Source organism: Choloepus didactylus, chromosome 15 (genome assembly GCF_015220235.1).
Source record: "Choloepus didactylus isolate mChoDid1 chromosome 15, mChoDid1.pri, whole genome shotgun sequence".
In the NCBI taxonomy this organism is placed as follows: domain Eukaryota; kingdom Metazoa; phylum Chordata; class Mammalia; order Pilosa; family Megalonychidae; genus Choloepus; species Choloepus didactylus.
Genome location: NC_051321.1, coordinates 26,196,609 through 26,220,623, shown reverse-complemented (window position 1 = coordinate 26,220,623; position 24,015 = coordinate 26,196,609). Strand labels below are relative to the sequence as shown.

Genomic DNA, 24,015 nt, shown 5'->3' with positions numbered 1-24,015 from the left:
CATTCTCAGACCTCTCAATCAAAAGCCATAATCACAAAATTAAAATGGTTTTGATAATATAAAAAACTACAAAGCCTATAACTTTAAAAAATAACAAAGATGAAGTCGATCAGAGACATATTTCAGGGGATAAATACTTTTATGGTGTTAAGTGCTAATGAAAATTAGTAAGATTCCAGTAAGGTTAAGGGCAAAGGACAAACGATTCACACAAAAGAGAAAATTAATAAAATTAGAAATATACTTTATTTTTTTTCCTATGGTAGATGGTGATGTTAGACAGAAGGTACCCTGATATCAATTTAAAAAAACAAACCTTTAAAAATAATGTAATGCCTGTAAAAGAATGATAAAACTATTTAACCAAACTCTGCTAGAGGTAGTGTAAATCAGTAGAACCTTTCCAAAATAGAGCTTTCATTTTTTTTTTTCCAAAATCTTCATAACCTTTGACCTTGTAACACCCCTCCTGGGAATTCAGTCTATAGGAAAGAAGCATAACAAAAGACAGCTATACATTAGCTACATTATTTTAAAAGTAGGAAACAACTTAGATGTCCAATTATTATGAAATAAGTAATTCAACTCATTGTAACAGTGTATAATTTAAAGGTATAGGAACTACAGCAAGAAGAAAAAATATTATATATAAGAGCAAATTTTATACATTACATTTACACTTTGATTGCTAGTATAAAATCAGGTACAGTCATCTTGACAAAGAAGAACAAAAATGGAGGACTCACACATCCTGACTTTAAGACTTACTACAAAACTGCAGTGGTCAAAACAGCATGGTATTAGCACAAGGACAGATACATTGACCAATGGAATTGAACTGAGAATTCAGAAATAGATACTCACATCCATGGCCAACTGATTTTTTTTTTAAATTCAGTTTTATTGAGATATATTCACATACCATACAGTCATCCATGGTGTACAATCAACTGTTCACTGTACCATCATACAGTTGTGCATCCATCACCCCAATCTATTTTTGAACATTTTCCTTACATCAGAAAGAAACAGAAAAAGAATAAAAAGAAAAAGTAAAAAAGAGCACCCAAATCACCCTCCCCATCCCACCCTATTTTCATTTAATTTTTGTCCCCATTTTTCTACTCATCCATCCATACACACTTGATAAAGGGATTGCGATCCACAAGGTTTTCACAATCGCACTGTCACCCTTGTAATCTACATTGTCATACAATCATCTTCAAGAGTCAAGGCTACTGAGTTGGAGTTTGATAGTTTCAGGTATTTACTTCTAGCTATTCCAGTACATTAAAACCTAAAAAGTGTTATCTATATAGTGTGTAAGAAATGTCCACCAGAGTGACCTCTTGACTCCATTTGAAATCTCCCAGCCACTGAAGCTTTGTTTCGTTTCATTTTGCATCCCACTTTTGGTCAAGAAGATGTTCTCAATCCCAGGATGCCAGGACCAGATTCATCCCCGGGAGTCATATCTTGCATTGCCAGAGAGATTAACACCCCTGGGAGTCAGGTCCCATGTAGGGGGTAGGGCAGTCAGATCACCTGTCAAGGTATGGCCAACTGATTTTTGACAAGGCTGCCAGGTTCATGCAATTGGGAATGAACAGTCTCTTCAACAAATGGTGCTGGAAGAACTGAATATCCGTATGCAAGAAAATGAAGGAGGACCCCTATCTCACACCATATATAAAAATTGACTCAAAATGGACCAAAGACCTAAATATAAGGACCAGGACCATAAAACTCATAGAAGAAAATGTAAGGAAGCATCTTAAGGATCTTGTGTTAGACTTCTTAAGACTTTGCTACCAAAGCACAAGCAACGAAAGAAAAAACAGATAAATTGGACCTTATCGAAATTAAAAACTTGTGCATCAAAAGACTTTATCATGGAAGTGAAAAGAACTATTCAATGGGAGAAAATATTTGGAAATCACATGTTTTAGTTTGCTAGCTTGCAAGCTCCAGCTAAATATCCCAAATGGCCACAATATGCCAAGCCCTAACCAAGAGTAGTCCCAAATATACCTGCTCCCTATCTGAGAGTCTCTAAAAGTTTTTACTCACTAAGTTTATCTCAGAAATTTAAATGCACCAGAATTTTCCTTTAACAGACAAGTCCTAAAACCCAGAGGCAACAGTCTCTTTAAGAAGAAAAACCAGATGCAGCCCCCTTCCCCATAATGTCGACACCCCTTTCAATATGAACAAGTTAGGATGGTCCACTGCCTAGACACCCCTGATGATCAAGAAAGAGATTAAACAAGAGGAAGAGGTAGCAAGAGACAACATAGGATTTAACAAAGGATTACGAATACTGAATCTTTGTATACATTTCTTTTGCGGTGTGCTGGAGGATTGGAATAGCCGGAGGGAAGTGGCTGGAGTGGTGGAACTGTGACCGTGGCATTCTTTGAGGCTTGCTCTGTGGCTACTCATTGGGTTGTGCCTTGGAGGTTGTCACCTTTTTCTGTGTGTCTTCTATTTCACAATAAGGAAAGGACTGAGGCTGTGGAACTGTGACCCATAACATCCTTTAGGATTACCTATATAACTGTTTGTTGAATTGTACTTTGAGGGTTGTCACCTTTCCGTATAAATATTATATCTCACAGTGGGGAAGTGGCTGAAATTGTGGAGCTGTAACCCACGGCATTCTTTGGGGTTTGCTATGCGGCAACCTGTTGGGTCGTGCTTTGAGGTTATCACTGTTATGTGTATGTGCTGGGTTTCACAATAAAACAAAGTGTAACAAATGGGCAAAAGAATTTAACACACATTTCTCCAATGAGGATATATGAATGGCTCAAAAGCACATGAGAAGTTCAACATCATTAGCTATTAGGGAAATGTAAATCAAAATGAGGTAACATTTCACACCCACTAAAATGGCTACTATTAAAAAAAACCCAGAAAGTTACAGCTGTAGAGAGGGTATGGAGAAATAGGAAAATTCATTAATTATCGGTGGGAATACAAAATGGTGTCGCTGCTGTGAAGGACAGTTTGGCAGTTCCTCAGAAAGCTAAGTACAGAATTACCATATGACTTGGCAATCCCACCACTAGATATAGACCTACAAAAACTGAAAGCAAGAACTTAAACAGATATTTATAACTGATGTTCAGAGCGGCATTATTAATAACTGCCAAAAGATGGAAGCAACCAAAGAGTCTACCAACCGATGAACGGATAATCAAAATGTGGTTTGGTTTATACATACAATGGAATATTATTCCACATTAAAATGGAATGAAGTTCTGATTCATGTGACAACATGGATGAACCGTGAAGACATGTTGAGTGAAATAAGCCAGACCAAAAAAGACAAATACTGTATGATCTCATTTATATGAAGTAATTAGAATAAGCAAACTCATAAAGTCAGAATTTAGAATTTAGGTTACCACGGGCTAGATTGAGGTAGGGAATAGGGGGCTAATGCTTGGATTGTACGGAATATCTATTTGGGTTGACTGTAAAGTTTTGGTAATGGATGGTGGTGATCATGGCACAACATTGTGAATATAACTGACAGCATGGAATTACATATATGAATGTGGTTAAAAGGGGAAATTTTAGGACATATATGTTACTAGAATAAAATTTAAAAAAATAAGTTATAGTATAAAATACATGACAAGAAATAAATGAGATGGGAAAACTAAAACAAAACACTGTTAGCCTTGGTCCCAAATATCCTGAACACTGAGATGATGAGGAAAGAGAGTGACAGTTTGATGATTCTACTAACAACCTAAGATGAACCCAAGACCCAACATACAGGGAGTTAAAAATGGGCATAGATGGCCTTTCCTCCTACCCAACGCTATTCTGTCTGGAAAATTCCTAATCCTATATAAAGACTCAGCTTAAATGTCACTTCCCTTTAAAGGTTTGCCTCCCACTCTTAGGCAGAATTAGTTGTACCCCACTCATCTTTGCTCCCATAGCACTTTGCACAAAACTCTATTAGAGCTATTATGCACTTATCACAGTAAACTGCGATTTATCTGTTTATGTGTCTGTCTATTCCCACCAGAATATGCACTCTCAAGGGTAAAGATCAGGTCTTACTCATCTTTGTATTCCCAGCACTTAGCACAGTGCTGACATAACAGCCACTTAAAATATGTTTTAGCACTTTTATTATGAAAGAAATGCATGCCCACGGTAAAAATCCAAATGGCACAGATAAGTATAAAATGAAAGGATAACAGTTGCCTTTCCACCATCCACACCATCAGCTGCACTTCCCAAAGGAAACCACTTCCAAGAGATTCTTAAAAACGCATACATGCTACTTGCACCCTTCACTCCACACCTAACCAACAAAAAAGGACTCTCAAAGTTGTGACAAAGGCAGGAAGGGATGTCTCTGTCAGCAGTATGGGGGATGCGAAATATCCCAAAGGAAACATCCAAAAAAGCATTGCAGTTACAGAAGGAAAGGCAGTCTGGCCAGGACCCAGTCACACTCTGTACTTTTTATGAGTTGATATGCTACAAATTCTCCCAACTCACTGACACTTTTCCTCTCTTATTTCATCTCTCCCTTTCTTTGGTTCTCTCACTCTGTATCTCTATGTATCTGTCAAAACTCTTGTCTCTTTTTGTCTCTTAATCTGCCTTTGTCTGTGGTCTCTCCATGTCTGTCTCATCTTCTCTGTCTTCCTCTTTCTCAATCTGACTCTGTAGCCCCAGTCTCACTATCTGTATGTCTCTCTCTGTCATGTTCTCTTGTTCTCTCTCTTATTCTTTCTCTCTCTGATTCTTTCTCTGTTGCCATCTCTGTGTTTCTATTATCTCTTTGTCTCTGTCTCCCCAATTCTCTCTCTCTCCTTGATCTGGAGAACTTGCACTCAGCTCTCACAATCAGTAAACATCCTTTCCATAGCCTGACAAGACCATTTAGTGGCTAACTTTTAAAAGGAGACATTTAAATTTTGTAAATCAGTGTTTAAGTTGCTACAAATGCATACAGATGTATAAGAGTGCATATTTATTACATTTGCACTGATGTGTACAAACATGATACGGAGACAGAGATCACGACTGAGCTAGAGACTGAGATTTAAATAGAAATACATGCTCCCTTGTTGGGGACTGGAGGTCATTAAAATTTCTGGGAGTTATAGTCAGGATGTTCAAATTATCTCCAGCAGTTGCTTTGGAATCAACAAAGGGATGCTAAACGGAAGTCCTGATGGCACCTGCTGCAGCACACCCAGAGGAGAAACACAGAATGATATTCCTGCTGGTTTGCAAAAATTCTGGGCACTGACTTTGTCTCTCAACAATAGTGATTAGAAGCAAAGCAGGCAACTTGAATGTGGGCTCTTTGTCTAGTTCAGTTGGCCTGGAACTCTGTTCTAATGAGATGAAGATCACAAGTGCTCGCTTGCGCGCGCGCGCTCTCTCTCTCTCTCAAATAACTTTTAAAATAATTGAAGTATGCATGTTCACTGAGAAACAACAACAAAAATATGTACAAATGAAAAAGAAAATTGACTGTAATCCCAACACTCAATCATAACCATGGGCAAGCAAACATTTTAATACATACTCTAACTGGAATTTCATAATTATGTCTTTTTTTTTAACAAAAGTGAAATCTGATAGTATATAATAATTCAAAAAAGCATTGACAGCCTGCTATGTCAGAGGTACAGTTTTAGCATATTCCAGAGAACAACACAGAAAAAACTCCTTGCCCCCACAGGGCTTATGTTTGTACTATTATGCAATCTGTTTTATTCCCCTTCTTATATTTTGTGGGATGTTTCCCAATTCAAGAAATATATTTACATAATTGATCTCTTAATGGCTGCAATATTCTACCTCACATGTATAAGGTCACAGTTGTTTGTGCCATGTAAAAAAGTCAGTCTTCCCCAAAGAAACAGCAAATAAAACAGCAACTATTTAGTAAGTAGGTATTATGTGCAAACGTTAGAGACGTTGAGAGGGATGCCCAAAAGAGTAAGACAGAGTCACAGTCCTCAAATATAAGAAAACAACAGTGGAGTACAAGACCATAACTGCAGAAACAGAAGCAGCATCGTGAGCAACATATTACAAACATCTTTTTAGTGGGCCAGGCTTGGGCATTATTATTAGTAGTGCTAACATTAGCAAAATAATAATGATGATAACAATAATAATGAAACAGCTAGCCCTAATGGATTGTTTAGTATATGCTAGATGCTACTTCAAGTACTTTTATATCTATTATCTAAACTCAAACATCCCTATAAAAAGGGTCTGTGCCATTATTATCCCCATTTTACAGATGGTGAAACTAAGGCACTGAGTTACCAAAAACTAGCTGCCCCCATTCACACCACTAATAGATAATGGAACAGGGATTCAAATCAACCACCAGGCATTATGTGATATTTGAAGGTCCTGTACCCATTTAAACCACTGAAGACATACTTTGCCCATGGTTGTGTGGACAGCCAGGAAAGCTGTTTCCCTGGAACACACGTGATGATAGAAATATCATCGTCCAGTGGAAAGGCACTGCCTGCCTCCGCCTGGTGGACCGTGAGCTGCCCCAGGCAATCATTTCTCTGCTCTCCCACAGAGCCCTCCAGGGGGTCTCCACTGATGGAGGTCACGGTTTCCATTGTGGATCTGATGAAAGCTGTGGGCCTCAGCATGCCATGAGATAAAAATAGAGGATATTGACACAAAACTGTGCAGACAATGGAAGGGGCTCATGGACTCCAAAACTCATGTGTAAATCTTAGGGAAGTGATTTTCAAACATTAGAGTTCCCAAAAATCTCTTAGGGAGTGTGTAAAACATAAAGATTCCTGGACCCTGGTCCCCATTAAAGGATTCAAAAGGAGATCTCAGGATGACTATCCTTGGAGCAACGCTGCCCAGGTGCCTGTGAGAGAGCCTGTGGCTCCCCAGCTGAGAATCCCTCCATCAATTCAGCATAAAGTAAGACAGAGCAACTGGGGCTGCAGACAGATTTCTAAACCAGAATGACAAACGTGCCAAAAATAGCCTTTTTCACTTTAGTGATTCTAATCCAGAATGTGTGGTGGGAAGCGCTGAGATAAGGGGAAGACCTTTTGCTTTTAGTCCCCACAAAGGCCCTGGAGCAGAAGGACTGATGGCCTGCAATTTGGTGTCCCAAAGCCCCTGCTACTCTGGTTAGGGAAAGATGACTAGGGGCATCAATCCATTGGCTCCAGGGCATAACAAGATTAGTTGGCTGTCTGATAACATGATTCTTATTAGTGCTTTCTTTAAAAAGTGTACAAGTTGTTCATGCTGTCACTCTAGGGTCATTAGCCAGTGGGGAGAAACCAAACAGCACATCCCACACATCCTCCCAGGATAAAAAGATGACACATTAATAACCCCAGGCGGGCCACTTATTAGGATGAGATAGAGGTTAGGGCTGTGATCAAGCTGCATCACAGAGCAGCTAATTACCAAGTTAAGGGTTGCAGGTCTGTGACCTAACCATGGGGTGGCATGGAAGGGAGAGTCCGGAGCAGTGTTGCTCATGCCAAGAGTTCCCCCACTGTCCCATTCCTCTGCACCGACCTGTGGACTCAAAAATAAGCCCATGCAAAGGGGCAGCATCATCTACTAGAAAGAGCTTTTCTGTAGGAAAGGGCAAAATCCAATGCCCAGCTCCATCACCTTGCAGCTGGATGACCTTGGGCAAGTTTTTTAACCCCTTTGAGACTTGGTTTCTACAGCTTTAGAAAGAGGCTAATGACACCTAGTTTGTAAGAGTGTTGTGAGGATTAAGTGAAAAAATGTGGTGCTGCTATAGAATGTACTTGCAGGGAAGCTGCTCACCAAGTTGGTGGTTATATTATCATAAATAACATATTTGTATGCCACTTATAAATATTATAAATAATACTGTTTCATTCAATTTGTCTACAGATTGTGTTCAGCAAACTTCCCTTTGCTCCCTTCCCCCACCCCATCCCCAAACTTTAGAAGGGGGAAAGGTAGTAGCTAGTGACTGATTATAATCCTTCAGCATCACAGGCACTCCTTACGAACCCTACAGTTGGACTATTACTTCTCTCAAATGTTTTTATACTCTAGGTTCCCTTGACTGAGACCACACTTAATATTTTCTTAATTACATTTCATGTGTGTAAGATAATTAAAAAGATGAAGTGGTGGCTGTGCCTCCCTTTCCCCCCCACCCCCCTGCTGCAATAATCCCAGTAATAAGTAATTTCATCTCCAAAGTGCTTAAGAAATAGAACACAAATGATGGATAGATTATTGCTGGGATCCTCACTTCCAGAAAGTCCCATCATCTCTCTTTAAGGTCACTTTTTAAGGGCTAAAACAATGCCACAAGCATAACTTTTAATGAAGCAATTTGCTCTAAAGCCCAGAATAAATAACTTGAATAGCGGAGTGCAGAACCTAGGAGCTCCACACCCAAAATCCACGTCTTCCCCCAGTGGCAAACATTATGGGCCCAAGTGCACCAGCTGTAGGCAAAGCATGAGGCTAGGATACAGCTGGGTTCTAACTCCTGCCTGTGACAAGTCAGCAGTGGGCAAAACCGAGATTCAGTCGTACAGTGGGACAAAACCGTGTTGACCCACTTTCTCCACTAACCGACTTGCTTAATAGCGATACACTTTGGCTTTCCTGTCTGCAAAATGTAGATAATGATATTTGTCTGTCCTATCACATAGGACAGTGGTGGGAACAAAACTGAAGTACTAGAAGTAATGTTCCAATCTTTGGAAACTGAGTATTTTGAAAAGGGAAAATGGCATAACTGATCTAAGGTGGTATAATAACATTCAGGAGTGCTATACAAATAGACACAATGTCTTTCATGCACATGGAAAAGTTCGTATAGGATTTCCTACAGAGCACTCATGTCTCTTTTTTCCCCATCTACATTTTAGAATAGGCTCTGTTCTTTCACTGTAAACCTTTCACAGTCAGGGTCCACCTTTGTTCCTTGCCAACGATTTGACTCTTCCTTCCATCCATCCGAACTGAGCAGACCCCACACTCCCAGGAGGGCCCCTGGCATTTATTTCCACAGAGCCTGGCTGCTCCTCACACTGACCCCATCTCTGCTCAGCCACCGCCATTGGCCATTGCAGGGTCACTGCTTGGCCAGTCTCCCCTACAGGAGATATGAGGGCCTTCTCCACACTTTCTAGCTAGAGATATAGGATGGTAATTGAGACATACACAAAGACAGGACAAATATTTTACAAGTTTAGCAATGACATAGGCTGGCAAGGAGCCAAATTAATTTACCCACCAGGCAGCCTTGCCACTGATGTTTCTGACCAAGACCTTAAACAAAATAAAGTCCTTTTGTGAAAACTATGTGTGGAAAATGTCAAGGTAAAAATGAAAACAATGATGATTCCAACTGAGATTTAATGCACAAATAAGTGCAGGCATGTCTTTAAGTGACTGAATAGGTTTTTTTATTTTCTTATTGGGCTTGGAATATACCCACACTGCTATAAGATTGATAAATATATATATATATATATATATATATATATATATATATATATATATATATATAAAATCATATTTTAAAAAACTATTTCTAGGATTCCAAGTTAGGTAAAAATAGTTGTCATTTAAGGTAGTTTAATTGCCTAGACATGGATTAAGAATTGTAACTTCTCTACTCTTAACCCTTACTTGTGCCACCTTTTCAGCTCAAAATATCCTTGTAATCATCTCCATCTGTGCCTCAAAATGCTTCCTATATTCAAGTTCCAGTTCAAGCACCAGCTCTGCACTAAAGCTTCCAGACCACCATGTCAAGAAGATGTCATCCACTTCTGAACTCCTACAGCAAGTTGTGCCCTCCAGGGGATACCTGCCCTCTGCTGCCCCCTGAGAGGATTATTTGAGTAGAAGACTGAAAGTTCTTTGAGGGCAGGGATTGTTTCTTTTCATCTTTTTTCACCAACCCACATATATTTCTATAGCAGTGCCTGGCATGTATTAGGAGCTCAACAAATAAGGTAAAATTAAAAATATGACAATTTGTCTAAGACTCTCATCACAGTGCTGTCACATGGTAACACTTCTTCAAGTAAACAGTTATTATTCTTATTCTCATAACTAAATTAGATTATACCATCTGCTTTTGCACCTAAGCCTAGGGAGTTTCTGGGATTCCTTGTGAAAAGAATATGGATATAGTTCCCAGGGTCAACATTCACGCCAATTTACTCTAGAAAATCCTATTAACTATCTAAGGGATGCTTCCTTTCCAATCACAGATTAGGGGATTTTTTTTGTTCAAAGATAGCAAGTTTGTTAACATAATGAGTTTGTTTTGCTGCAAATCCACGTACCCAGATTGAAAGGAAAGCTCGATGGACTTCAAGTTTTGGGGTTTCCTATAAATAGTCATATGAAATGTGGGGAAAGAAATAATCATTTCAATTATAAGCCTTCCTCATGTTTATGTAAAGGGTATAGGTTATTGAATCATTTCTGAAACCTCAACGCTCCAGGTGCATGTAAACGTAGTAGGTGCACAATACCTACAGGTTGAACAAACTATTAAAGGGATTGCAGTGGTATTCCAGCCTACTAGTGTCATCTGACAGAGGATGAAATTGAAGCCACAAAATTTCAACACGCTATGACTACCAAAACCAAGAAGTAGCATTTACTGAGTACCTAGTATGGACCACGAACTTTGTATACATAATGTGAAATCTTCAGGGAAAAAAAAACCCTCTAGAAGAACCATCCCCCATATTTTCAATGAGGAAACTGAGGCTCAAAGAATTTAAGTGTCTTGCTCAAAGGCACATGCTGGTAATCAGGAAACCTAAGATTCGAACTCAAATCAATCTGCCTCCAAACCCACTGCCTTGCACGCCCACACCAAATCTGCATCTGATAATAGCAAAACACTGATGGGTTTAAAAGTCTTGCTACAGAAAGCTAAAATCTTTGATAATTTTACTAAAAAAATGTCAGGTTAAAAATATATATCAAAACGTACTGCCAAATCAAGTGTTCATACCCAACCTCTCTATAAAATCAGATGTTGCTGTTAATTTAGCAAAGGAACCCATTACTGAAGAGCAACAGATCTGGAAGCTGAATGATGGCAGATTACCTTGCGCTCAATGAATCACCAGGTGCAGATTCCACATCTCACTAAAGATGAAGAGGTGGGTGGGAGAGAAAAGAACTAAATCACTACTTAAGATAAGGAGTGCAATGTGACAGGCACATGGTAACATCCTTTCTTTTCCATGGGGAGATGCAGCTTCTAGCGAAGAGTAAGCCCTCCTCCCACCATCCTCTGAAAGCAACCCAAGGTAGGATTACTTAAAATACAGATTCCTGAAGGTGGGAGGTTTTCTCTCCTACCTTTAAAGGCTATAAGACAAGCCATTTTGTGAGATTTTGGAGTCAGATCACTCTGGATTCCACCCCCTGCTCTGCCACTGATCTGCTCTGCTCTGATCTCCTCTAAGCATGTCCTTTAGGCTTCTGGAGCCTCAACTTACTCCTCTGAGTAATGAGAATAATAACACCTCCTCAGAACATTCTGTAAAATGAAGAGAGATGAGGAATGTAAGGCATCTACCAGAAAATCTGACCCAGTCTGGGACTGAGTTCAGTTACTAAGGTTGGATAAATGTCAAGCCCCACAAAGGTAAAGAGGTACAGGGAAAACAACCAGGTTGTCATGCTCTTTGACAAATGGAACACTAAAATATCATAATGGCAAAATATAAGTCAAGTCAAAGCCTATGTTAACAACTTGTATAACACTATTGCCATGAGAAAGGTACAGAGTGGTGAACAGAAATATTTAAATTAACTCCAGCATAAAAATATTTAAAAAAAGATATCAACACTTGCAACGTATCTAAGAAGGATTTTGTAAGGATTAATGCATGTAGCACCACATATACATATATAGACAAAAAGATATTTTAACACACTAAGGATTACTATATAAATTTAGATCACGGCACAGCATGTCTCCAATGAGTAGGGTAGGAACAATATGTTCTTGCTTATGACACGAAGCTCATGACAAATGATTCATACCCAGCACCTTTCATGCCAAAAGATTCCCCCAGGTGTTCCACCAACTCAAGCAACAGTTTCCATCAAGCGAGGCTGCAGGATAGAGGAATCACATCACACCCACGGATGAAGCGAAACAGTCCTGTCTTTACACAACTGCACAAGTCCAAAAGCGGAGGGGCAGGAAGGAGAAGGAAAGGAGTTCAGCGAACCATCCAGAATTCCTTCAGAAGTATGACAGGCAGTCTATAATTACCATACATTTGCACCTTTAATGCAGGTAGTACGGTAATCAGAGGCTGTTAGCAAAGGCTTTTAGCTAAAGGTGAGACAGGTTCAGACAACGTCTGTTTCTTAGGGCCCTGATGGGAGGTGGAGTTATGAGGGAGGATATCTAAATGTGAAAAGATGCAGGCCCCCAATCTTATCCTCAGGTTTAGGTTAGTGGATTTTCCACTCTGGGGAAAAGTCAGAGCTCCAAACAGGTACACAAAACTTTATGCTCATAGTGTTCCTTTAAACATATCATGCCATGTGATTCTCTGTAATTAATCTGACAGATACTGCGCCCACTTTAGAGGTGAGGAAATTCACACTCAGAGAGTATAAGCAACTTGCCAGGGTCACACAACAAATAAACAGAACAAGAACTCAGGTATCCACACTATTTTTCATTTCTCAAAGTTGCCAGAAAAGTTTCTTTCCACCTCCCTCCATTCAAAAAATATTTTTAACTTTGTCTCTCCTATAGAGCTGGACCAGTAAATAGGGCCAGCTTTGTTTTAGAGGACCAGAATAAAGACAATTCCTCCTCCTCCACATTCTGTATGTGTGTACTGAAAAAAAAAAAAAATTGTGTGTAAGCCAGGACAAAGGTAGCTATATCCTAACGGAGTAAGCAACTTCAGAGGGTAGGATTCTCATTAGTTAACACGAGCACATGGGTGCTCAAAACTTTAACACTCGCCACCTTGGTTATTTTCTACATTATCTCAGACTTCCCTGCATATCACCCATAGAAATCTTGACCCCAACAAGCCCCACTGGACTTGTAAGCACCATTAAAAAAAAATAGCCTGGCATGCTTGGTGCCATTTCTTAAACGGAGTTTTAAATTTGCCAAAGAGGTACTCTCCTTTTCTCACTCTTTCCAAGATCTTTCAGGAGATGAACTAAAGCAAAGGTCTAAAGGATGAGTGATATTTTACAGCCTGAATTATATTAAAAGTCAGAGTTTCAAGACCAAAGTCCCTTGCTTTTTTATAAAAGATCTTACACGTCTGATGTGTTGAAAAGCTTCCCTTAAAGCTAGAAGCTTTGAGTTAATCACTTACAGCAGTGGGAAAGTTATTCAATCAATGTAAAAAGACTCAAGTTCAAATTGGATGATTAATTTTGGTGGTTATCATATGAAAAATATGATAGTTAAGGTAGAGAATGAGAGCTAAGGTCTCCAAAACTTGAATGGGGAAAAAAAAAAAAACCCACTTCAATTATTTGACTAAACCACTCCTGAGAACCACAGGAAACCCCTGGCTCTGTCATGAAGGCTGAATTGTAGGTGAAATCTAGCCTATGCTCCCAACATAGAAACATCAACAGAAAACACTATTATCATGATTTGCCTTAATAAATTTATGTTGATATACCCAAGGAATCCATAGGAGACTATTCTTCTCAAATAGTCACCAATTTCATTAAAAACAGACAATGAGAACAACTCACTAAAGTGACACTTCTCTGGGAAGGTTTCTGGCAATTACAACACAACCGAAAACATCGTGAAAGGTACCAGGCTGCATAGACTGTGCATATTACAAACAATACAATCTTGAAGCCCCAGTTTTTATTCATTCTTTTTTCTTTTCATTTTACCCATCCTTGACTTTTGTGCTCTTCTTGTCGGCTTAAAGGCAGGCTAGAGAAATTTCCACACTTTTAAAACATCTTCAGCTATTACTATCAAAGCTGGTTCTTTACTATTTCAGTTCATTGAAGTTTGTAGGTTCAGTTTAAATAGGAATAGCTCTCTCCAAGTCAAAAATCCAAAAATCCAAAACCTCCCTGACATGACCAAAGCTCATGGACTTCCACCCTAACCCCTGAGGGTCAGCCTCTTCTAATCCAGCAATCCCTTTCTTTTCCTCCACAAAGGGAGAGCCAAGTCTTTATTTGTGCTCTTCCCAAGAGGAGGTCAGGCAATGGAGGAAAACGGGGTTGCTGTCACTGGGACATAGCTGATCTTCTTGGGATGATCATGTCTGAGAACAACTGCTCATTCACAGGCTGGAAAGCCCCTGCCCTCAAACACACTTGCTGGGGCTGTTAGAAGATGCTGGCGAGTTGCTGCCCTGAAACTTACATGCACTCTGTCCTCAGAAACAGGGCACTAAGGGCACATACTGTCCACTGCAGTTCTACTCCCCTGTGGAGACCGGGTTAGGAGTTGGGCATTAAAAAAAAAAAAAAAAAAAAAAAAAATAGAAGGCTACAAACATTGGTTTCTTGATCTTACTTGAGCCCACCAGTAAATCTAGCAAGTAAAGGTAAAGTCACTTGAGGGAATATCAGTCCCCGCTGGAAATTTAACCCATTAACCTCCGCATGAATACTTCAACACCCTCTGTTTGCTTGGTCTTGGGCTCCGCACACCAAGGAGAGTAAAGCAACATACCAAACCCTACTCAGTTTGAAGCTCTGTTAGGTTTGGAGAGGACTATGATGATGTTGGTGGGGGAGAGGAGAGGAGGTATGTCTCCTAGCAGGTAATAACTCCTGGGGAGGGCGGGCAGGGAAGACTTTGGTTTGCAGCCTTTCCCAAGCTCAGCAGTACCAACCCCTCAATTCACCATCAATTCACACGGCCCACTTTAACCCTTTCCGCGCTTCACCCCGAGCCCGCAGTCCCATTCTACTCACGCTGCTGTTGTGGCCAGACCAGTGGACCATGGCTTGGTTATGCGCTGAGTCGCCCGTCAGCGCAAACGTGGTGCTGGTCAGTCTCAGCTCCTCCATCCGGAAGCGGGTGGCTTTGTCCGGGTCCCACTCCCGGGTCCCAGGCTCCTGCTGCCCTCCGTCCTTTAGTACTCCTCGAGGGCTCCTACTCGCGCCCTCTCCCCGCTCCTCCATCTCCTGAACAGCTCCGCTCCGTCTTCTCCGGCCGGAGCGTGCAGCATCCGCCGCGGACGTCCCGGTGCCTTGGGCCCGCTCCAGGGCCAGTGCTCTGTCCCCGGGGGCCACTGCGAACAGGGGGCGCCCAAAGAAGGGCAGGGGCGTGGCAGGGGCACTGCTTCCCGGACCCTGGTGAGGGGAGCCCCCTGGGGTCGGAGCCCAGCGCGGGGCCGAGCCGGGGTGCGGCGGGGGACAGCAGGAGCCACCGCCGCAGGCGCCCGGGGTGCAGAGGACCAAGAGCCCCGCACCGGCGAGGAGCGCGCTCAGCCAGGCTGGGGAGCCATCGCCAGCGCCAACTTTTCCCATCGCGGGAACGGAGAGAAGCGGAGATGGGTCCCGGACCCGCGGGGGCGGCGCGGGGCTCTCCTCTAGCCGGCTGTGGGGGGCAGCCGCTCAGGACCGCAACTCCATCCAAGTTGGGCCGCGACGGGGGCGGACGGAGGCGGTGCCGGGCAGGTGGCGGCCGCTCGCCCGGGCTGGGCTTGTGCGGAGCGCGGGCTCGGACGCCGGAGCCGGCGCCACGCGGGGGTGGAGCCGAACTGAAGTCACGGGCTGAGGGGCGCGGGCGCGCTGGCCGCCGACGCGGAAGGAAGGGAGGGCGGGCGCCGCCGGGGCTCCGGGAGCCGCGTCCCGCTCCCGAGCTGCGCCGCGCGCCGGGGGCTGCGGGGACTGGATGCGCCGCCGCCGCCCCTCCCCTCGGCTTCGCCGCCGCCTGCTCCCCGTCGCCTCCAGCTCGGTGCCCCCGCGCCCGCCAGTCCCCGCCACGAGCCCGCGCACCCCTCCCACGTGACGGCCAACCCCGGGTCCCCAGAGCGGTCACGAGGTCGGGGTTTCCCATTCCTGCTTTACTGTTTCTCTCGGTCTCCGTTACTCTCTCCTCCCTCGCCCCCTCCCACTTTCTTTCTCGTCTTTTCCAGTTTAGGAGACAGGGATGGGCAGGCTCCTGCTCTTTTCTCTCTTAGTCTTTGTGAGTTGGCATCTTGACATTAACCCCCAGCACAGCCTGTGTGTCTGGCCCGGGGGAAATCCCGAAATGCCAGCAGCAGAAAGCGATGTAATTAAATGATCGTGTGTGTGTGTGTGTGTGTGTGTGTGTGTGTGTGTGTGTGTGTGTGCGTGTGCGTGTGTGTTTTAAGTTTTTATTCGTTTGTTTCTCATCCGTTTGAATCCAGTCTACCTGCATTTAGTCAAACTGAAGAGTATGACTGAAGAGAGCACTCTGAAGAGAGCACTTTCCCAAACCGAAGGTTTCCCGAAGTGTTTTGTGGGCGTATATCTTGGCTTTCCGGAGAGACTGCAAACTCTCTGAGGAGAGGAAGACCGAATTTTGAGCAACTTAGAAGTGACTATGTTTGGTTGCCATTTTACCTACCCCCTGCGCTTTGGTACGGTGCCCTACGGGAATCTGTCAGTCATCAATTCAATAAATATTTATTGTGACTCTAGAATATATTTGCATGTAGAATAAATACAGGGAAGGAGGCAGAGTGCTATATTTATTTTGTGTCATTTGTGCTTCGCTCAGAGCTACTAACACATGCCTGAAGGTCCCTATAAGCAAACTTCATGTCTGCGCTGGATGCTTCGCCACAGGGTTGCTGTGGGACCTCGGACAAGTCACGAACTCTGCTTCCTAAGCTTTAAAATTAAGTGGTTGGATTAGATGACCTTTAAAGTTTCTTCCACTCCTAAAATTCTATAATTGTATGATTATAATATCTGCTCAGCCCAGCTCCCCTGCTACTGTTCAAAAGTTCAGATGAAGATTTATAGTAGAAGAATGGACTTTGAAAATTCCAAAGAATTTCTCAAAATCCAAGCCTTTTTCAACGAGACAGTATGACTCTAAGAGTAGAAATATCTTCATGTTCCTTTGTGGTCCTCGCACACCTAATAACACTCTCATATGCACATGGTAATTATTCAATTATTCAATGGATATTTACTGATTGAATAAAAGAATTCTACAACAAAATAGTCCTAATTACAGTTTCTAATTATATTTTTGTTAATTTTCACACTTGCATGGTGACCTCACTGAAACATCTGGCCTCTGAGTTTGTGATGGGACCAACTTGAAATTAATGGAGTAAAATTTCCTTGATTAATGCAACCCTTTCTGATGCTGTCCAAGAAAAATTACTCTTATGTCAATTCAACTCAGAGTGGTGTTATAAAAAGATTAATCTCAATTGCTATTCTTATGAATAGGCCAAGAAAAGTGCATATGCAAGGAGGGCAGGATTCTCAGCCATTAAACAAACTTGAGTACTTAACAGGACAAAGGAGTGTCCTGTCTGTCTTTAAAGGAGACAGACTGGTCTCCCTAAAAGCACTTTTACTGCCCATCCTGCACCCTCCTAAGAAAAGAACCCTGCCTGGCAGGCTCTGGACTCTAGATGGATGAGAAGAGAGCCACAGTCCTCCCTATTCCCCAAATTGTAAATGCTCTTTGTCAAAGCCCATGGTGACCATTTTCCTCTCCTCAAAAACGTTTGCCGAGCTTTGCAGGATCTTTTGCTTAATGCCTTCTCTCCATGCCCTGCTAATCTTCTTTCCAGTCTGAATAAGTGTGTGGGAATTCTTCCAAGAAAGGAAAACCAGATTAAAGCGTTAAACCCAAATACATCCTTATCCAAATATAGGACTGGAAAAAGCAAAATGAAAAAGAAGAAATAAGAGGATTTGAATTGTTTTGGTCTTAGTCCATTATTGTCCTAGCAAAAATTTAGATGGGCAGTAAAAGTGCTTTAGGGAGAACAGTCTGTCTCCTTCAAAGACAGACAGGACACTCCTTTGTCCTGTTAGGTACTCAAGTTTGTTTAATGGCTGAGAATCCTGCCCTCCTTGTCTATGCACTTTTCTTGGCCTATTCATAAGAATAGTAACTGAAATTAATCTTTTTTGTAACAAAAAACTCTTCCTGAAGAAAACCGGGGCAAGTATAGCTGATTTGTCCTCTCCACAGAGTTTACAATTCCCCTCTTTCCAAAAACAACTGTTCTAATGATTTCATTAAAGTGGAGATATTTGCAGTCCATTTGCTGGTAATTCATAGAGGCCATGCATTTTTTTAATGCCTAGTTTTACCTATCCACTTGAGAAAAAATTATATAGATATTGATGAAATCAGCTCTTAACGATGTTTTATATTTTTAAAATAAAAATTCCCCACTGATCTTTGTCAACAAGACAAAGGGAAACTACCAGTAATTCCCTAAACCATTCCCCTTTCCAGAAGACTTCATGAAATAGGCTCATCATGAGGAAAGTGGGCCAATCTGTTTTAAGGTGTTTTCAATCCTACAATCCAATAAGGAACCCAACAGATATTAATGTAATGCAAGAAGAATGAGCACACAGATCTGTGATTCGTTTCATTGGGGAAAGGAGTCTTTTCACTGTGCATATGAAAAATACATCTTAAATGTAGCCATTTCTCACCATCTCCATTTCCACCATCCTACTCCAAACTTCCATCATGTCAGCATCCTTACTGCTCTTCCAACTCCATATTTGCTCTGCTCCATCTTTTCTCTACAGGAGTCATCTTCAAAGTGAGGTATGAGTACCCCAATGGCACCACAAGATGATGCATTTTATGCAGGAAGAAAATAAAAGAACTTCTTACATATCTAAATCTAATCTAAAAAGATTAAAAGTTAAGTTTGCTAATTTTTACTTACTGATTAAAATATATAACTATATTAATTATAATTATATAATTATAGCTGTATATAATATATAATAAGTATACCTATGTATATGTGTGTGTATATATATGTATATATATATAGAGAGAGAGAGTGAACATTTTGGAGCCACATGCTGATTGGTGTGCAAGATCAAAAAAGTTTGAGCACTGCAAAGCACTAATAGTGATCTTTCAGAAATATAAAGTATAATCATTCCTCGCCATTGCTTCAAATACTTTGATGCTTTATCATTGCAAACAGAGTAAAATCCAAATCCCCTATGATGCCTGGGAGGCCTGCAAGAGCTGAGCCCTGTCTATTCCTCAATCACCTTTGGCAACACACTTGCTCCTCACTTAATGTGCTCCAGTCAATCTGAGGGCTACCAGTTCCTCCCAAGTGCAAGATTTTTTTCCAACTCATGGACTTTGCCATGCTGTTCCACCTGCCTGGAATGCCTATCCCCTTCACATGGTTGGCTCCTCTTCTTTGAGTCCTGCACTTTAAATATACTTCCCTAGAGGTTCTCCCTGATCACTACCTAAAGGAAAAATTCCTTTCACATTTTCTCTGTCAGACTCTTACTAGTATAGTCTCAGCATACATTACAGCCTTCAATTATTTTATTTGGTCCTGTGTGTGTGTGTTTTGTTTATTTTTTTTTAATACTCCTCAACAATGCTATCTATGAATAGAGACCCTGTCTTCCTTATTCACCTGTTCTTTCCCCAACCGCTCCCGCAGCAGCAAGCTGGCTTATTGTAAGTGTTCAACAAATAATGGTTGGATGATGGAGTGACACGTCTAGCAGCTCTACCTGCACAACTCCTAGTAGCTAATGCTTTGTACATCCAGAATTATGCTAAAAATTTTACATGTATCCATTCACTTGGTTGTTTTTTTGTTTGTTTTTTACAAAGTTTATCTCAGCTAAGTTCTATTTTTGTTCTCATTTTACACATGAGGTGAGGCAACTACCTAGGGTTACACAACAATATAGTATGAGACAAGACTTGAATCCAGACATCTGATTCATAGTATATTCTTGACTTTATGCAGTAGTGTTTCTGCTCCAAATCCAACCAATGACTGATACCATTTATTGACGATTTACTGTGTGCCAGACACTCCAATTAGCACTGTGACTCATTTTTAGTAACGTTGATGAAGCAATTCTGGAAAAAAGTGAGCAAATTAGTTTAGGCTGAGGGGAAATTTATATTGTCAATTTTTATTTGATTTTTGTGCACTGTCTCCTCTCTCTTTCTCTTTCTCTCAGTGGGGCAATTATATATTTTGCTGATCACACAATCTTCCTGCCCAGGCTATACGTAACTATCACACTGGATTTCCTTCTTCCTCTTTTTCTAGGTCTTTCCTTCTCTGATGGATACCTTGGCTTCAGTTTGTACTGGATCACATTATATGCCTCATCATTAGAACAATGTCTTTTAATAGCTCTCTAAATACTTGGCTCCCCTTGGATACCATTGAGACAAGGTGTCTTGCATTTCAGATAAATTTCATGAAGAACCACAGAAAGAAAACTGGGGAGAATAATATGCAGGCTATTTGCATTTCCTGCCAAGGGAATAATGAGATTTTTAAAAATTCCCCTTAAAATACTGTCATGTAGCAACAAATACTGGCCTAGGTCTAAACCCAGTAATTTTCTCTCTTCTTATGCAGCCAAACTAAGTGGCTCTAGCAAAAGGACTTAAGCTACCTTATCTGTAAAATCAGAGCTAAGATTATCTATCTGACCCACAAGGAAGTTGGTAAAAGTTAATTCAACTTTGTAAACCTCTTAGAGATAACAATACCACATTGTATTTATGTAACTCCTATCTCATCAGACCTCTAAGCAGTTTTTCGATTTTTTCCTAGTTTAATAAATCTTGCAGCAGCTCTATAAGATAGGTAGGGGGCAGTTTTTGCCTGCATGTTACCAGGGAAAAAAGAAATTCATCCAAGGCCATAGAGTTAGAGACAAAACTTAGAACAGAATTTTGTTATCCTTTCTCCCCCATTTGGCCCATTTCCTCCCCAAATCTGTATATACATGAATCAAAATTCCACATTATTTTTGTTTAGCTATTATGCGTTATTTACACAATCATTTCAGCTTTCAAAAGGTGGCTTGTGTAATTAAATTGGAAAAGAGAAGCATGAAATAATATCACTGTCATTGTGTGGACTCATAGATGCACATATTTTTTTCCATTTCAGTAGTCATACTTAATGTGAAATAGATAAAGTGCATTACAACCACGTTTGTTCTAGAGGTGGTATTTTTAGACTTTCAAAAATATACATTTACCAAAAAGCCTTAAAAAGCATAAACATAACTTCAATATAGTCTATTTAAGATCTAAAATCTGTATAAAGCAACTTGTATAATCTCCTTCTCCTGTCTTCTTCTAGCCTGCCAGTCCAACATATAAATGCTTTGATATAGTAATCTACAAAACCAAGTTCAAAATACTTTTTCTCTTCCAATCAAGTACAAATAGGAAGAAATAAACACCGAGATCCCACAGAGAAGTTTACTTCTGTTTCTTTGGGCATACTAACTGGAGGAAAGGAGACAAAAACAGAAAAGTATCAAAAAAGTTCTTCAAGGGCTCCCGAGAGAACGCAAAGCTCCCAGATCACGAGAAGTCGTCTTTGGTTATTTTTGTCTCTTTTCCAAAGAACTGATGAAAAGATGAATGAGGTTAATACTGAAACAAAATTCAGTAGTTTTCTGGGGTACAATATTCCAATGCAGAGCAACTCTATAAAATGTCCAATAGCCATTGGGAAACGAGATCTCTGGATTCACTCTCAGAAGAAAGTGAAGAAACTTTCTTCTGCAAAGAAAGAAAATAAAGAGAAGAAACAAATCAAAGAGTAAGTATCATGGTTGGGCAGACATCAGTACATTGTGCTGCTTCCCACTTCTCTGTTTCATCTGGACGGTGAGCAGGTATACTCCAGCCTTCACAAGTCAGATATTCCCAAAAGCATGTTAATCTCTGGTACTGGCCCTGAAAAGGAAGGAAAGAGAGGTGACTGAAGGCAAGAAGTTTTTTGTCTATCTGCCTCTGGTTCTAGGAGGAAAAATAATGTGGGGATTAAAATCCTTACATTTGAAGTCAAAATCCTAGTTTTAAATCCTGTGTCTGTTGCTCACTCGGCTGTTCAATATCCTTTGACTTTCTGAATCTCTTTTGCCTAAACAGTAAAATGAAAGTTACATCACTTTTCTTATGTAAGGCTGCTCTGATGCTCCATACATGTTAGCTGTTTGTTAAAGTTATTTTCACACTTCTAATCCCAACTTCAGTTTGACAGTCTTCTCCAAATGCTTCTCTAGATGGAAGGCAAGGAATTAAAATTCATTCAATGTTTTAGAAATCACTTTTTTTCTTTCTAAAAAAGAAATGAAATACAATTTAATATATAGAGCACCATACCACAGAAGATTTAACCAAAGGAGTAGAAGATATAACAAGGGTTGAATCTCAAAAGAAGTTTTGTTTTGGAAACAGATTGAAAGGATGATTCTTATCCAACCAATCTTCTTGTCTGCCAATCTGCATCTGAGCATCACAAGATTCCAGGAAGTCAGTAGTAGATCAGGCAGTAGACAGAGCTTTTGAAGGTACTCGAATTATTCTTTGCAGCTCAAAAATTAATTTTAAAAAAGGTCAAAGGGAAGCCTTTGTTTAATACATCATGGAGCAAACATGTACAATTTATTATGTGGACATATTTTAGAGCCTAAATACATGCTAAATTTAGATAAATGCCTGGACATAAATCCATGATGGCTTGCCATGGAATGCTGTTATTAGGCAGTGCTCAGCTACCTTTACCTGCTCAGTTACTGTCATCAGGTGTGCCCATTTAAGTCACATTGTGGGCTGAGGACTGTCTATTTTCTAAAGTTAGCCTTGTCCCTAAAACAGGTGGTCTAAGGAACCCCTGTCTATGAAGGCAGCTGATTCATTGTTAAGCTGGTGCTATATGCCTGCTATCCAAATGCCACTCTTCTGCAGAAGCCCTTGGCCAAGATCTTTTATTCCATTTCTCCATCTCCTCCCTGATATTTCTAGATTTTGATCACGCTATCTCCTTAGACTTACATTGTCTACTTTTGTTTTCCTGATCTTGCCAACATGAATTTAACCCTGAACAGACAGTCCCATGTGTAATTTCCATCTACCCTTTGTAGCCAAATTCTTGCTCCCTGCCTGCCAAACCTTATACCTTAGACCTTGTGAGTACATTAGAGAATAGCTGTAAATAATACACGGACTTTAAGGGTCCTTACTACGGAAATCATCTTGTAATGCATTCTTTGGTGCTGTTGTTTGAATACTAACCAGGTACCCAGTATCTCTTCTCTATTATGGTCTCATGGCACTCTTTACCTATTCTGACATTGTAATTTTGCTATTCTAATCTTGTCTTTTACTCATCTGTTTCCCGCTTTACACTGCAATATCCTGTAGGTTAAGAGTCATGTCATATTTATTTCCACCTCAGTATATAACCCCATGTGGGCACAGAGTAGACATTCAGTAAATGTTTGTTGAATGAATGAATGACACAGCTGATGTTTTCACATTTTTGATAGCCTTTCTTAATGTTGTCAGATGATCTGCACTAGGATGAATCATAGACACCCACCACAGTGGGTGTCAGTCACGGTCCTTTCCAGTAACATTCTAAAGCTAAATTTACACTAAAATGTTGAATTGATGAATAAAACAATTTAAAGCAAAAAACCATTAACTGAAAAAGCTCATCTTTTCCAACCTATTGCTATTGGCACTTAGCTTACTTGAAAAAGAGAACCCTGCCCAATAACATGAATAAGTATCACAAGCATTTTTGTGAAAAAATATTATAAAAATTTAGCCTACATCTATAAAAGTGTCAAAATCCTAACTATATTACAGCATGCACACATACACAGCTGAAAATATATAGAGAAAATTTTTCCTGCATCCCAAGGGCTTCCTGTACCCTGCCATTCACTATCCCCCACATGCACCTTCCCAGACAAATGTAATGGCTATTCTGATTTCTATACCTTTGAATT

At 40.7% G+C, this 24,015-nt stretch overlaps 1 protein-coding gene across 3 annotated transcripts in view; it reads right to left on the bottom strand.

Annotated features, from left to right (window-relative positions):
• Positions 1–15,747, bottom strand: part of SORCS1 (sortilin related VPS10 domain containing receptor 1) — a 549,535-nt gene extending 533,788 nt beyond the window's left edge. For 2 of the 3 annotated variants that reach the window (XM_037804645.1, XM_037804643.1), the window contains exon 1: positions 14,977–15,747. In XM_037804645.1, the coding sequence (XP_037660573.1) occupies positions 14,977–15,534 (558 nt within the window). In that variant the 5' untranslated portion in view covers positions 15,535–15,747. The remainder of the gene's footprint in view (positions 1–14,976) is intronic. The other variant, XM_037804644.1, reaches the window with a different exon arrangement.
• Between the last annotated feature and the right edge of the window lie 8,268 nt (positions 15,748–24,015).